The sequence below is a fragment of the Orbicella faveolata genome, unplaced genomic scaffold, assembly GCF_042242905.1.
Source record: "Orbicella faveolata isolate gen_17 unplaced genomic scaffold, um_ofav_v1 contig_1, whole genome shotgun sequence".
Classification (NCBI taxonomy): domain Eukaryota; kingdom Metazoa; phylum Cnidaria; class Anthozoa; order Scleractinia; family Merulinidae; genus Orbicella; species Orbicella faveolata.
Genome location: NW_028301536.1, coordinates 9,990,064 through 10,005,368, shown reverse-complemented (window position 1 = coordinate 10,005,368; position 15,305 = coordinate 9,990,064). Strand labels below are relative to the sequence as shown.

The following is a 15,305-nucleotide window of genomic DNA, read 5'->3' as shown; positions in this document are numbered from 1 at the left end:
TTTGAGAGTTGCCATCGAGAGAGATCCAGGTTTAAAACAGATCACTACCAAACGCAAATAGATCCGTGGCAAACGGTTTGTTTACCTCTAAAAAAGTGTTAAATATAGAATTCTCATGGCGTTCGAGCTGTTATCATTTAAAATCGAACTTTTCGTTTGCTCGCCCGATAAGCGAAGCTGGCACGTGCCAGGCTCCCAACTTTTTCTTAAATTCGGCAAACCTTATTACGCGGACAAAATCCACTGGATCAAAATCTTTACAACTTTACAAAGATATGTGCAGGAAAATGAGTTTCGGTATTTTGAAATGTATTGTATAACCTTGAGCGCTCACTTAGTCAAATAAAAAAAAACACTTTGAATCATGATGGAAAATCTTAATTGAATTGTTGCAGTGGCCATGTAATGAACCGTTAAATGCATTGCGCGCAACATCAACAAGAAAAAGAAATTGTTTGCATAGGAAAACTTCTTTCCCCCTCCCCCGTCAGAAAAAAATTAATCACCTGGTCCGGAAGTGACGAAGGAAAGATTGCGTCACACTCACTAGACCGAGATTTAAGTCTTGCGCTTATGAATTTTTTTTATTATTATACAAGAAACTAAATGAATATCAAGAGGTTGCTCACTGAGAGGTAGATATTGCAACATATAGATTGATTTCTGGAAAAGTGTTGCACAAGCTTAGCCTGGAACCGGCATACAAGCTCTATGTCAAGATATGACCCGAAATTGTAAAGCGCGGCAACAAGAAAGCAATGGAAAAATTAACTGAGAACGTCAAAATTATTTGCCTTCAAACACCCATTTGGAAAGTAAGCTGTCATCGAAGTATTATCTCAGCTTTACTGGGTAGTTTTAATGGGAAATGGCGGGGTTTTTTAATGGTTTGCTCAGAAAGCGAGCTAAGGCTAGTTGAATTGTTAACATTTCCTGGTTAAACAAAATCTCTTCGAAAGGTCAAATTGGGTCAACTTGCATGGGGCCGCTCGCCTCAGAAAAAACTTTTGCCAAGAAAAAAATTATATCATGTTCATAAACAGCTCTTGCACTTGCTAGAATTGAATTTTGAAAGAATTCTACATAATACCGAGCATGTTTTGAGATTTTTGAAAACGGTATGAAATTTTTGATTTTCAAAGTCTAGAAATTTCGGTTCTCTTCGCTTGCTCTCCAGGAATTTGGAATTACAATTGTAAGTCTAAAATATCATCAAGGTAGCTTAGTAATACCTTCTAAATAAAATTATAAACTACTGAAAGCCATAATTTGCTTTGCGCCTTCACGCGAGTTCGATTATCTGATTATGAAATTTGACCCCATTTCTGTAATTTTTGGGCTTCACAGGTTGTCGACGGTTTTTCGTAATTTTCTCAAAAATGTAAAAACTCTAGAACCTACGACTTATATCACGATCTCTGGACGAAATATCAAGGAGTCTATTTTTCCAACCTTGTGCCACATTTTTTCAATCCCACTCAGTCCCTATAGAGAGTCGCTCTTAATAAGTGATCTGTCTGATTTCTTGATTCTCTCTGGATCTTTCTCTTGTGGATTCAAATGCCTGATATGACACTATCTGAAACATTCATTGTCCTTATTTTTCATATTTATCAAACCTTTCCTATGATGTTTTAATTCTTTCGGAAGTTGGATATATGACTTGGCTGACAGTGGAATATATTTGACAATGTTCAGATAATGGTTATTAATTTTATCGATTATCCAACCACTACCCTCTGATAGCGATTGTGCGATCTTTTTTAGAATCTCTTCCTGAGAAATTTTCAATTGTTGATTTAAATCAGTGATTCTTGTGACAGTTTTGGCTTTACTATTGAAATGAGCAGTTTTTCGTTTCAAATAATGCTTACCACCCATATTATCAATTTCAACTTCGACATCATCATCATATACAGGCAAAAACTAACGATAGATAAATCCGACGTTTCGGCGACATCTTGGCGCCATTGTCAAGGGAAACTAATTAAATATGCGATTTCAAGAGTAACTAAGAGTTCAGAGTTTCTAATTTGCATAAGTTAGACAAAGACTTTAGCGCGAACTGAGTCTGAATCCTGCCTGCGTGTCCATTATCATAGTGATTGCGTACTGACGAGGTCTTGCTTCTATGTCCATCAACGCGTACGAACAGATGGCCACGGGTGTAACCGACATAACCAGCATCGCACTGGTCACACTTGAAGTTATACACAACGCATTGTTGATCAATGAGCTGAGGCTTAGGTTCGCTTGTCGGGAACTCCTGGGCAATCTTGCGGCTCGTAAACACCGGTTGAACACTGGTCTGCAGCTTCACACTGAGATCTTTCAACTGTGTCTTCACGATATTAGCAGACTCCTGGTCTTTAAAGGGTATGACAACCCGAGTAGTGTTTTCTGTCGTAGATCTGGACCGTAATGAGGGCTGGTCAGCGACCTTTAAATTTAGGAAGGTTTTGACAGTGGAGTCAACAAGGTGCTTGGGATATTTCAGTTTAGAGAAAACAGATTTCAGTCGTTCGCACTCCTCAGTGAAGTAGGACCATGACGAAGACAGGCGATGTGCGCGATCGAGCATAGTTGTCAATAGTCCGCGCTTGTACCTATTATCGACATGACTGTGGTAATGGAGAAGCAGACCACTGTTTGTTGGCTTCACAAACACTTTAGTTTCAATACGAGGCGCTCTGTTTAGGAGTTGAGTACCGAGAAAGGGAAGCATTCCATCATTTTAAAGACCAGGAGTCTGCTAATATCGTGAAGACACAGTTGAAAGATCTCAGTGTGAAGCTGCAGACCAGTGTTCAACCGGTGTTTACGAGCCGCAAGATTGCCCAGGAGTTCCCGACAAGCGAACCTAAGCCTCAGCTCATTGATCAACAATGCGTTGTGTATAACTTCAAGTGTGACCAGTGCGATGCTGGTTATGTCGGTTACACCCGTGGCCATCTGTTCGTACGCGTTGATGGACATAGAAGCAAGACCTCGTCAGTACGCAATCACTATGATAATAGACACGCAGGCAGGATTCCGGATGACCTTCGCAATTGTTTTAGCGTGTTGAAAAAATGCCACAACAAGTTTGATTGTCTCATTAATGAGATGTTACTCATTAAACAATTACGACCGTGTTTAAATGTACAATCAGACTCAGTTCGCGCTAAAGTCTTTGTCTAACTTATGCAAATTAGAAACTCTGAACTCTTAGTTACTCTTGAAATCGCATATTTAATTAGTTTCCCTTGACAATGGCGCCAAGATGTCGCCGAAACGTCGGATTTATCTATCGTTAGTTTTTGCCTGTATATGTTTATCTAAATCATTGTTGATTAGACATCATCATCATTTTGTTTATTATCAGGAACTTCTTTGATGAAGGTTATTCTCATAGTTTCATAGAATTTGAAATTCTTACTATTTTCCAAGTGAGATTTATTAAAATGATGACCAATCGCCTGTCTGGTTGTTTGTAATTGAATCAGCGGATCAATTTTATTTTTCAAATTAATCTCATAAGGTTTAACAGCATCTTTCAGAGCTAGTTTAATAGGTGTGATTTTAGTTCTTGGAACTGGTGTTGGTTTTTTAGATTTAATACGAGGTTTAGGTATTGGTTTTCCACCTTCAACATAGCTCCAATAGGTAATTCTATTACTCTTATTCTCGGAGCTGGAACAGGTAGTTTTTTGATTCTTGGAGCTGGTACAGTTTAATTGTTCGAGGTTTTGGAATAGGTTTAGCTCTAAATTCAAGAGGTGGCGCAATTATATTTTCCTCGTAATCTTGTATCATTTGTTTCACAGTTTTGCGTGGTGCTGGAATAGGTTTTTTGATTTTCGTTGATCTTTTAACAATAGATCAACTAATTCTTTTTTCTTCAATTTATTCAATTCTGATTTATTCATCTTTACTATATTATAGTTGGACAATTTTTTATTTTCAAAATTTCTATTTTTCATACTCATCATTCCCATTGTATAACTGTCGATTTCCATTTATATAATTTTCAAAAGCTTTGTTTTGCCACTTGGGGAGCAATGTCCGGCAGAAGGATTTTTTGATTTCTGGAGGCCTGGCAAGAGTATATTTTGATCACGAGCCCGCTCCGCGAAGTGTTTCTGGCAGAAGGATGTTTTGATTTCTGGACGGGTGGGAGATACAAAATTTGCTCACGAGTGGGCTTGACAAGGAAGTTGCTCTGAGAAGCCTGAAAATGCATGTTTCGAGTTGGGGCCCGGCGAGGGTATTTTTTTTTTTATTTCTAGAGGGGTGGGAAGGCCGTTTTTTGCATAATGCACTCATACCGTCATTTACTATACTACTGACTTCAACGGGATTCGAACCCGTGACCTCCGCGATACCGGTACGATGCTCCACCAACTCAGCTATGAAGCCACACATTGGGAGCGAGGTCAATTAATTGAGTTCATATCTTCCCGTGAGGAGTGACATGATGTGAGGTATATATGAAATAATTCATATTTGAACTGCGGTTGTAGATGAAAGTGAGGAATGATCATCGCAGTAAATTTTCCAATTTAAGCAATTGGAAAGAAGCCTGAAAAAAATCAGGGCTTCAACGGTCGCGGGTTCGAATCCCGTTGAAGCCCTGATTTTTTTTTTCAGGCTTCTTCTTTCCAATTGCTTAAATTGGAAAATTTACTGCGATGATCATCCGTCACTTTCATCTACAACTGCAGTTCAAATATGAATTATTTCATATATACTTCACATCAAAACGTTCTTTGGTTCGTATTGTGTAATCGTCGATCGTCCGAGCGACGGTAGTTCTGAAAAGAACTGTTGATTGTGACTGACGTTTCGACAACTTGAGCAGAAGTCATCTTCAAAGTCAAGTGAACAGTGTTTGTCAGTCGATGGTGTTATAAATCTGCTCCGATGAAAGTGATTGGTCAGTTGGTATCGGCTGTAAGATTCGTGTAAAGTTGTCATCAGTCATTGGTCGGTTTCGATCCGTCTATTGTTAGCCAAATCAGTCCTACTGTTAGTCAAATTAAGTTGGTCTGTTTAGAGGTCCGTTTGTCGGTTTCGTTTACGTCGTCGACAAAGTAATTTGTAAGGTGCCGGTAGTTGTTGACATCGGCGTTTGTTCCAAGTTAGTGTACCAGCTTTCCAGTGTCAGTCGTTGAAAAGTTTGTACTGTAGGTTCTCGTTGAAACGCTTCTCAGTTGTATTAAGCGATATCGTGTATTAATTTGAAGTGGTTTAATTGTTAACGGCAAAGGTGGCAACAGAATAAGACCGCGCTATTTAGTTGAAGGTTTCATACCACAAACCTGTAAGAAAATCTCTGCTAAAAATTCCTGTTTTTAAGAATTGCCATTAATGGAAGATAGCAAAATGCCGCTTAAGCCAATAAGAAAAGAAACGTCCAAACATTTATATCAAGTTAGTTTCTGGACGTGCCGCTTGATTGGGTTCTTGTTTTGACGGTGTGAACAAGTCACTGATTAATCAGTTTTAATTGCAACCACTCGTGCGTGAAACACGAAAGTGTCAAGTTACATTTAACTGCAACAAAGACAGATTTCAAAATTCAGCAGTGTTCTCATTCATAACTAGCCGTTTGTAATTTCTTTGGTTCTGACAGAGAAAACCTCTTCAAATGAGTGTCTCAGTATCGATTCCAAGGAACAGTTCAACGAGAAGACAGTGTTACTCCGTGAACAGCGTTACTTAATTGAAACTTGCATTCACAAGTTAAAAAATTTTGCGCAAACACAAATGGTTTGGACTCAATTCTTTTTCGTGAACTGCACGTCATGCAAATAATATTGATGGGAGCCTGGCGAATACCATCACGGACGAAAACCCCCTCACTATCCCAATAGTGCATTTTGCACTAAAAACAATCGTTCCTGTCCTAGAAATTCACCAAGTTACCGAGACTAATTTCATTCGAAATTTCCCGGGGCAAAGCCGTGATGACATGTTAGTGTATTCCAGACTATGATTCTTCGGCTCCTTTGAAACTGATCCACAAAGTCCTGGGCTCAACCATAGTAAACGAAGCATCGGAAATGTCAGAATAATACCTGTTTCTGTTTGCAGAAGAACAAAGATGCCCGTTCTAAAATCAGGATAAAATCTCCACACACGATTCACCTTAACAAGCGGCAATTTGGTTGGTTGTTTACAGTAGCTCCAATCTGATTGGTGTGACATACATACATCTCTCACTGATCCATTGAATAACATACCCCATACCTGCCGACTAAGAGGTATTTTTTTTACAAAAAAATAACTCCATAGAAATGAAGTATCTTAAAACCGATAAATGGTACACAAAAGCGAAGCGGCAAACACGAAGCCACTCGCACCAGTCAATTAGCACCCATTTCTTATTATCTAGAGGATCTGAAAACTAGTGCCCAGTCATCTTAGTAGAATTCCTTTCGATCACGTGACTCTCGTAAACAGACAAACTTCTGGCTGCCAAATTAATGAGCTTCACACACGCAAAAATGAAAAAAAGCGTAGTGACGAAAATAATTTTGTGTATATAAGCAAGGAAGATATCCAAATTTGCTAACTGAATCACTAAAGTATGGAAAATCACGTGATTTCGGAGAAAAAAAAAAGTAAAATGCTTTTCATCGACATTGAAGTTTTAAACTAGTGAGGTTGTGCGAAGAACACGTTAAGTGTTTGTGGATTTTTTGTCCAGAATTCGCCATCTTCAAAATCGCATTTCCTTGGCCAAATAAGTTTTCCAGTTCCCCTTCCCCCAACAAAAAAATTGTCCAGTCCCTCCCATGCTTTCTCGTCGGATTCGTGACAAAAAATCCTCAAACACGTAACTATGTTCTTCGCAAAGCAACACCTCGAATGTGACTCTCTTTTCTCAGAAATCACGTGAATACATGCATACTTTTGTGATTCAGTTGGCAAATTTGGATACATCGCGCGATCTATATGAAAATAACTTTCCTGGTGTGAAACTTAACACAGTTTAAGACAATCACAAAATTATAAGCGTCATTTGGCTTGTTTCGATTTTTTGTTGTAAAACATTGATCCAGAACAGTTTTATCCAGCGTAAGATATATCGCTCTCCAACAACTCTGAAAACCAAGCTGCCAATTTACTCAAGTGGACACAACTAGGTATTATTTCACCAAATCGCTGGCAGACAGCAGAGTGTATATCCTGTGGTGGGCTATCGGCAATGAAAAGGGAGGAAAAATGCATTGAACGATTAAATCTATCAATTTATTATTCGGTCCGTAAAAATACGCTGACAGTCATAGCACCTCACTGGGGCCTCTCAGATCTTTTTTTCGAGAAAGACGGTGGACTGTACAATTTATAAATTAAACAGTTGGTTTGAAATGATATGTCTATGGCCTCTACAGATATGTGCTACTTTGTGTGATAACACAGCAGCCCACACCAGTTGTAGTGGCATTAAACGTCTTCAGGGAATAATTCAAAACTAAGTCCAGGCACAGACGTTTGAACGGATTTACCCAGTGGTAAGGAATTACCCGACATTTGTTGACAATATGGGACCCTTATGTGCTTATCTTGTCCATTTTCTCCTCAAACTGTGGCCCAGGAGGCTTTACGTAGTTATTGCTGGAACTGGAGATGAAAATGAATGTTAACGAGTTCACGCTAACGATAATTTAAAGTACTTTAATAGGAAATAAATCACAGACAACGCTCAACATGTCATTTACATGAACGTGCTTTCCATATACCAAATTAACTTATTTTAACACTTCAAACTACAAACCTTCAAGAGTGACGGACCTTTTCATATCAGATAATAAGGGTGGCCAAAAATGATTTTCAGGAGTTTGTATGCTGTGTGACACGACTAAATCTCACAACAATTATTAAATTACAAGTAATCATCAGGCTTATTTAGTTGGAACACTTGGACAGTTTTGATTGTAACTACAGATAAAGTAATGAGTTCGAACAAAAAACTGAATGTGTTCTGTACACAGTACTTTAAGGGTAAATATCTACACTCAACTTAAGAGGGAATAATTGTAGTAAAATTTAAATTTAAGGGAAAACATATAAGCAGAATATATAACTCGTATCACCAAAAGGAAAGACGATTCTATCAATACATGTAGACTAATAATTCTTTTTACAGGCGACAGTTAAGTCTCATTCAGCACTCTACTAGAACTCACGGCAACTCTCTTCGTTAAAAAAAATATACGATGGAACAGCTAACCAAAATAAACCACGCAAGTTTTGACTAATACAGAACATAAAGTTCCCGTTATTTAACTCGACCATCAGTACAGGTGACTTGCTGACATGTTTTTCTCCCAATGAGCATTCAACATTTAACTGCGAATTTCATACGCACCAACTCCTCGTTTATGTTGCATGGGCCTTCAGGTGCGGCCCAGTCTTCCAGCAATACAACCAAATGTTGGGGCAAGCGATGAACAACTTTGGTCTTGAGTTTTTTGTTTACTATGTGTTTAAGCCATTCCACTGCTTCTTGGTTCCAAACGTGGCAGGCAGGGCGAACATTCGCTAAGCTGAGCTTGAGAGCTTGGGCAGGGAGGTCAAAGAATTCTTCTCTTGTGGACCTTATCTTGTCTGGTGTTACCAATTCACTGTTGCCAAAGTCTACATATTGGACTACAATCTCTCCTGGTTTAGCGTATTCCAACACACGTGCTCTGTACCACGTGTTATCCAGGGTGAAGAGTGCACAACATTCCTGGCCAGGGTTGGGCATGATGTTAGGCACGGTTGTTGACATACAGTGTTGGTTGATCTGCTTCATGAGTAAATTAAGTAAGTGGTGCGACTCAGCATACATGACTTGTGCCCATATCTCCCCAGGATGTATAACTTCTGTTATAAGAACATCAAACTGATCTTCCTTTGGGTCATTCATCTCAAGCCTTCGATAAAAGCAGGCTTCATGACTTGCAGCAAAGTTGCGTAGAATCAAATCTTGGTTGATGGAGATCCCATGTGGCTTCCGACCAGGGCTAACTTCAAACAACTTCAGTCCCAGTTCTTTTCCTGTCACGCTTTCAATCTCTGCAACGAAGTGCCTTCCTATTAAGTGCCCTTTTAAGAAGTTCACAGCATCTTGCGACCAACAGGACTGTGGCTGGATACCTGTTAAAAAGCACTGCCTGGCTTGCAAGGGAAATCGCGTGAACGCGGTGGTGATTCGTCTGATGGAGTCAACCGCAACGGAATCTTGGTTACCATAATCAACAAACATTACCAACATCCTGGAGTCTGAAAGTTTTTGTTCAGCAACTGCACGATACCACATTCCGTCATCAGTAAATTGAGCACAGCACAGCTCCCCAATTTCGGGCTTATATGGGCTGTTATCAGTTGTGGAACAATGGGTATTCAACATTACTGACAATGCTGCAAGTCCCTCTTCATTTTCTCGACTCATGACTTGAAAAAAGATCCTGTTGGGTTGTTGAACTTCACTTATAATGACCTCGTAGGAAACGTTCTGTGAAACATCCACTAGGGGAATTGCTGAAGCATAAACCCGGTTGCTGCTGCTACAAACAGCTCCTGAGGGAGATTGGCTAGGCAGTTCAGCGTGTTGTCCTGAATACCCTCTTTCACACAGCGGCTGCATGTGTTTCTTTGGTGGGCTTGGTAAATCTTCCCACCGAGCAACATCTTGACTAACAAGAAACTGGCTCAATGTCTCTTGTTTGGGAGAATTCGAAGACGTTGCATCAATAACTAATGACCCATTTTCCTTTCTTATCACTTTGACATTCACACAGCTAAACAATGGCACTTGGGACAGCAGTAATTCACGAGCAGTGTCAGACCATCCACTAGAGCATGCAGGACGGATTCCAGACAATGAGCACTTTAAATCCTCCATGGGTGGAGGTGGATTGGTGGAACCTTCTGAGAGCTGCTTCGAGCTCTCAACCTTTTCATGCCTCAGAACTTGAATAAAGAGTAGGTCTGGGGATACAACACTGGTTAGCATGGCATCAAAGGAATCAAGAACTTGAATTGACTGATAAGCTGGCTCAAACACGTCTGCTTCCACACGTGAAGATGCAGCACTGTTTACTGACAGTGATTCCTCTTGTGGTCGAGAAAGATCCCTCTGGATTTCTCTGTGAGCTTCCCCACCTTGCCTATAGACTCTCGTGAACCTTTCAGCAAAGCCTTCATGCAGCAATAACTGACTGAGATAACGCGGGTGATCCTTTGAAATCAAGAAATCAACAAACAGCATTCCTCGACGTTTGCCTACCACTTTGGCACTTAGTCGATGGAACACGGGAACATTTTCCTTGATAAGTTTCATTGCTTCATCTGCCCATCCAGGAGATTCTGGTTGTGCGATATTTGCTAATGAACATGGTAAGGCAAAGAAAGGAGATGTAGTGAAATTATCCATAAGCGGCTGGATACTAGATATCGGAAGCTTCTCGGTGTTTCCATAGTCAACATAATGCACCTGAACCAAACCATCAGAACCTATTTCTCTGACTAACGCACGGCACCAGTCACCGGTTTTTGCGAAGTAGGCTGCACAAAACTGGTTTGGCCGAGGCTCGTAAGACATCGGCTTTGATGAGTGATAGAACGTATTCAAGTCCTCAGAAAGTTTCTTCAAATTCTGGGCTGTGTCATGGTCTGCTACTTGTATGAAGAACACACCGGATTTTGTAACCTCGGTTACCATCACATCAAAAAGTGACCTGTCTTGAGGCAATGTAACTGACTGAACTGCAGGTTGGTAGACAAGGGACTCCAATGAACTGATACTACATCGCTTATCTGAAACGTTAACCATTGCAATTGCTAGCCCCTGATTAACCATTGTTTTACTGACACTTCCACCTGTTTCTTTTGCTATGACGTCAAGAAAGAGCTTTCCTCTTTGTTTTCCAACCAAGCGCACACCGCATAGACTAAATAATGGAATGTGAGCTTTAACAAATGCCACTGCTTCGTCAGACCAACCTGATGCATCCGGCGAGGCAATATTTGCTAATGAACATCTTAGTGCTGAAAATGGCAAGGCTTCAAAACTGAACTGTTGAAGGAGTGGTCGCACGCGAACTGGTGGAACCATTTCTGTGTTCCCGTAATCAAGGTAATGCACATGAACAGAACCATCTATGGAAACTTTCGTGATAAAGGCCCGACACCAGTCTCCACTTTCAGCAAAGTGTGCTGCACATAGGCTATTCTCCTGTGGAACAAAAGGGGGGTAACTTACAACATTGTAATGCGAATTCATATCTTGGGTCAACTTAGCAACATTCTGCAATGATTCGACAGTTCCAAGCTGACAGTAAATAAGCCCTGGGGACACCACTTCTGTCACCAGAACATCAAATCTCACATCCTGAGGCAATGCCGCTTGGATTGCTTGTTCAAACACAGTAGACTCTACCCCATCTACCTTAAAAGAACCGGAGAAGTCATCTCTTGCTGAAACACCTGTGCCGCCAGGACGTGGGAAGCCTGGAAGTTGAGGGTTACATGGTGACCTTGTGTGATCATCCAATGGGCTCTTGGCTACTACTGTAACAACATCCTTTAGTTGTTGTGGTGCAAATTGTGGTCCTTTTTTCACATCAGATTGGTGCTTATTTCCATCTTTAGAAATGAATACATCTGCTAGACCTGAAAGAAAAAAATTGAAAGAATTTTATCAGTTTTCAACCACAATTTCTTACACACTGAATGCCATTGGTTTGTCCAACAAGACTGTAGCACAAAGCAAAAAATGTAGCATCAACTGAAAGAAACCCTCTGATTTCAACCATAAAAGAATCAGAGAGAACGGGAAGAAAACTGGAAGACAATAAACGCTTGCCACAGCTGGACGGTGTTATTTTGCTGCGTGATAAATGCATAATCGCTTTTGCAATGAATAAACTGATACTTGCGATGGAAAGTGCAATTCTTCTATACTAAATTAGTACAGTATCTACTGATTTGGATACTTCTGTTTCATCACGATATATTTCAAGAAAGTTTTAAGCCCTCGAGTATAGCCTAAGGCAAGTCAAAGGTTACACTGGCCATATTCTGTATAGATGTACACAATTTGGCCCCCTTTCTGATGATCTTCTATAGGATTGCGATGAATAAAGGACCTGATTAGTTTTAGGTTAATACCCGCAGGGAATGCAAAGTTATTAAAGTGCAATGTTGATTTTTCTATTTCTTACACTGCACAGACCACAACGCCTACACAACATTGAATTGGGGGGCTGGGGATATCAGAGAATTAACACTAGATGCAAATAAAATAGAATAAGAAGAAAGCGCCATTTTTATAAGTGTCTCAACTACTTTTGTTGCCCATTGGTAGGTGTACCCCATTTTACAAAGTGTACACAGGTAGCCACTCCCTGCTGCGAAGCTACCGTAATTCCTCAAATTAGCGCCCCCCCTCGAATGAGCGCCCCTCCTATCAGCCGAAATTTAAAATTAGCACCCCCCCCCTGGAATAAGCGTCCCCCTCCCCTCCCACCTATTTTGTGGATGAATAATGAGACAACAAAGGAAGTATAGTTTTCGTCATGTAGTATTAGATTTGTACATTGTTTCAGTTTGTGAACAAGTTTAGTGAACACGTTGAACACGTAAGTATGGTGCAGCAATTTAAACTTTGGAGGATCAGCGTTTTATGTCAATAAACAGCTTCTGTTGGTGTTTACGCGTAGATGATGTATTAAAAGAATGATCATGTCAGGCCACGATTTGGGAAAAAATAAATAAGCGCGCCCCCCCCCCCCCCCCCCCAATTTGAGGATTTACGGTAATTATTTAATTGAAATTAATTAATGAAACAAAAATTAAAGGCTTGAGGCTTTGGTGCCTGATTACTTTATTACCTTAGTGATCAGTGCACGGCAGCCCCCTAAAACATCCACATAAGTTCTAAAAAAAGAATGGCACCCACCTGAAGATATAAGGGACTTGGCTACTGTCTGCTCTCCACCCCGACATGGATCAAGCAATTCAACAATATTAGTATCTCCATGTGTGTAGACAATCCTACACAAAAATGGCTTCTCAGCCACCAAAGACTTGAACTGCTGTATTGCCTCCACAGACCAATTCTGTCCTCTTGGTTTCCTCACACCTGCCAGGGAACAAGTCAGTGAGAGGGGAGGAAAACTCTGGAATTGCTGAGGCAAAGGACAAATATCACCATATGGCACAACCTCACTGTTTCCAAAATCTATGTAACGAACTCGGAAACCACCAGAAACATGCTCTAAAATTAAAGCACGATACCAAACACTATCCACTGAGAACCGGGCAGCACATATATCCCCAGGGGCAGGTCGTGGTGCTGGACACTCAGGGGGAGAAGAATTTCCAGACATGTGCTGATTTAAATCCTGCATTAATGACTCAAGCTTGCCTAGGAGTTGTTTGTCAGTTTTCATTGCATAGAATTCCCATGGACTCACAATGGCATTGATAATGGCTTCGAATGGCTCCCTTCTTTTTTGTGGTTCAGAGGACTTTCCTGGAGGGTTGCTGTGTTGCATGTGCAGTAAAGTATTTCTGCCTGAATCACGTGAGCATTTGTCTTGGTTAGGATTATATCTTTGTTGTTCACATTCATTTTCGTGATCTTGTTTGCTGTTTGGTCTGTCAGCTTGTTGCCTTGCAATGTTGCTAAACCCTGTGTTTTCATCATTATCAGGTTGTTTTGGAGGGTGCGGTGGAGAGGGTTGCTGTCGCCTAGTTTCAGCAAAGCCAGCTTTCATGAAGTCTTCATTGACTGTATTGCCGGAGTTGACGGTATCGTCAGGAACAGATAATTTAACAGACAACATTTCATCGTGCTGTCCACATACATGCACTTTGCACTTCATGCCTAAGACTTTACTTTTGAGAAAAGTGGTTGATTCTGACGCCCACTGAACAGATGAAGAAATATCTGCTATTCCATGTAGAGAAAGCTTGAGAGCTTGTCTAGGAACACGGGCAAGATCCTCTGATATGCAGCGCACTTTATCTAGTGCAATGTCTTCATGATTACCAAAATCTATGTACGTCACCCTCAGGGTTCCTGTATTGTTAACAAAGTCAACTTTCACTCGATACCAACAACTGTCCAAGCTAAACTTGGCAACACATACTTCACCAGTACTTGGAAGATAGTTTTCAAAGGCAGAATTACAGTAGGATACTTGAAGAAGTTTTTTCAGTTTATTCTGCCTCTCTAACGCTTCAGGGGTACGCAACTGAGCCCAAAAGCAGCTTGGATTCTCAACTTCTGTGACAACAACTTCAAAAAAATCTTCTGATGGCACAGCTTCCATGCTAAGTTGTTTAATGAAGAAACGTTTCTCATCTTTGGTACTCGTTGGATGGTGTGGCGTGCAATTTTCGTTGCTTGCAATGTCAACTGTTGGCAGTGTAACTGATTCTAATTCCATGATGTGCTCTGGAACAGGTCCTTGAGCAGATGATTCTGTGATTGCTGTGTGAAGAACTGGTCCTTTTGTTTGTGCTGCAGACGCGTCAGGAAAAGGATCTTGATGCATGCAATTATCTATTAATGCTGAAGTTGGAGCGCTAGAACCGTCACTGTCTTCACAATCACTGTCTTCACCATTTTCAGCAACTTTCACTGGAGTGGGATCAAAGCCCATCATTTTGGCAAACATCTCAGCATTGTAAACGTCAAAATCTTCTCCCGTCTCTAGATCATCTGGATCTTTTTTCTCAGATACTGCTTCAGTATGTTGGTCTTCAGGTGCAGTAGAGGTTGAAAGTCCATCAGTTGGTTGTTCAGGATCCCCAGGAGGTACAGGTAAAACAGCTGAGGTTGTGTGTAGCATAGCAACTCCTTCAGCGGGTTTGAAAGAAGTATCAGTTTTAAAAACCGTCCTAGGTCCGTCTGGTGAGGTAGTTGGTTTTCTGTTTGCAAGTGGTTGCTGTACGCAAGTACGTTTGTGCTTAGGCCAGTCATTCCTTTGACAGTCCCGACTGCAGTATGGCGTTTTACATGTTGAGCACCACTTTAGCCCCAACTGGCCACAGAAGCTACAAGGACGTCCTGGTAGAGACAAAAAAGGTTCAGTGTTGGACTGAAAACAACACTCTAGCTAAAAAATTACAAAAAAAAAAAACTTCAGGGTACAGAACGTAGTACTGGAATTATTTGTCATGTTACAGAACTACCTACGTTAAATTTTACTTTCCTTTAAGTAATGTTTATCATCTTTAATTATCTATCAGCAACCAATAAAATTGATATTGTGAATATTGTTTCTCATCTCCTCTTGTCGTGTATTTTTACTGTTCCAAAG

General features: G+C 40.6%; 1 protein-coding gene across 3 annotated transcripts in view; it reads right to left on the bottom strand.

Annotated features, from left to right (window-relative positions):
• Nucleotides 1-7,647: 7,647 nt before the first annotated feature.
• The window catches only part of LOC110056911 (tudor domain-containing 6-like), a 101,065-nt gene continuing 93,407 nt past the window's right edge, over nt 7,648-15,305 (bottom strand). For 2 of the 3 annotated variants that reach the window (XM_089288462.1, XM_089288466.1), the window contains 2 exons: nt 12,935-15,052; nt 7,648-11,646 (listed from right to left, as the gene is read on the bottom strand). In XM_089288462.1, coding sequence (XP_089144588.1) covers nt 8,327-11,646; nt 12,935-15,052 — 5,438 coding nt within the window. In that variant the 3' untranslated portion in view covers nt 7,648-8,326. The remainder of the gene's footprint in view (nt 11,647-12,934; nt 15,053-15,305) is intronic. The other variant, XM_089288469.1, reaches the window with a different exon arrangement.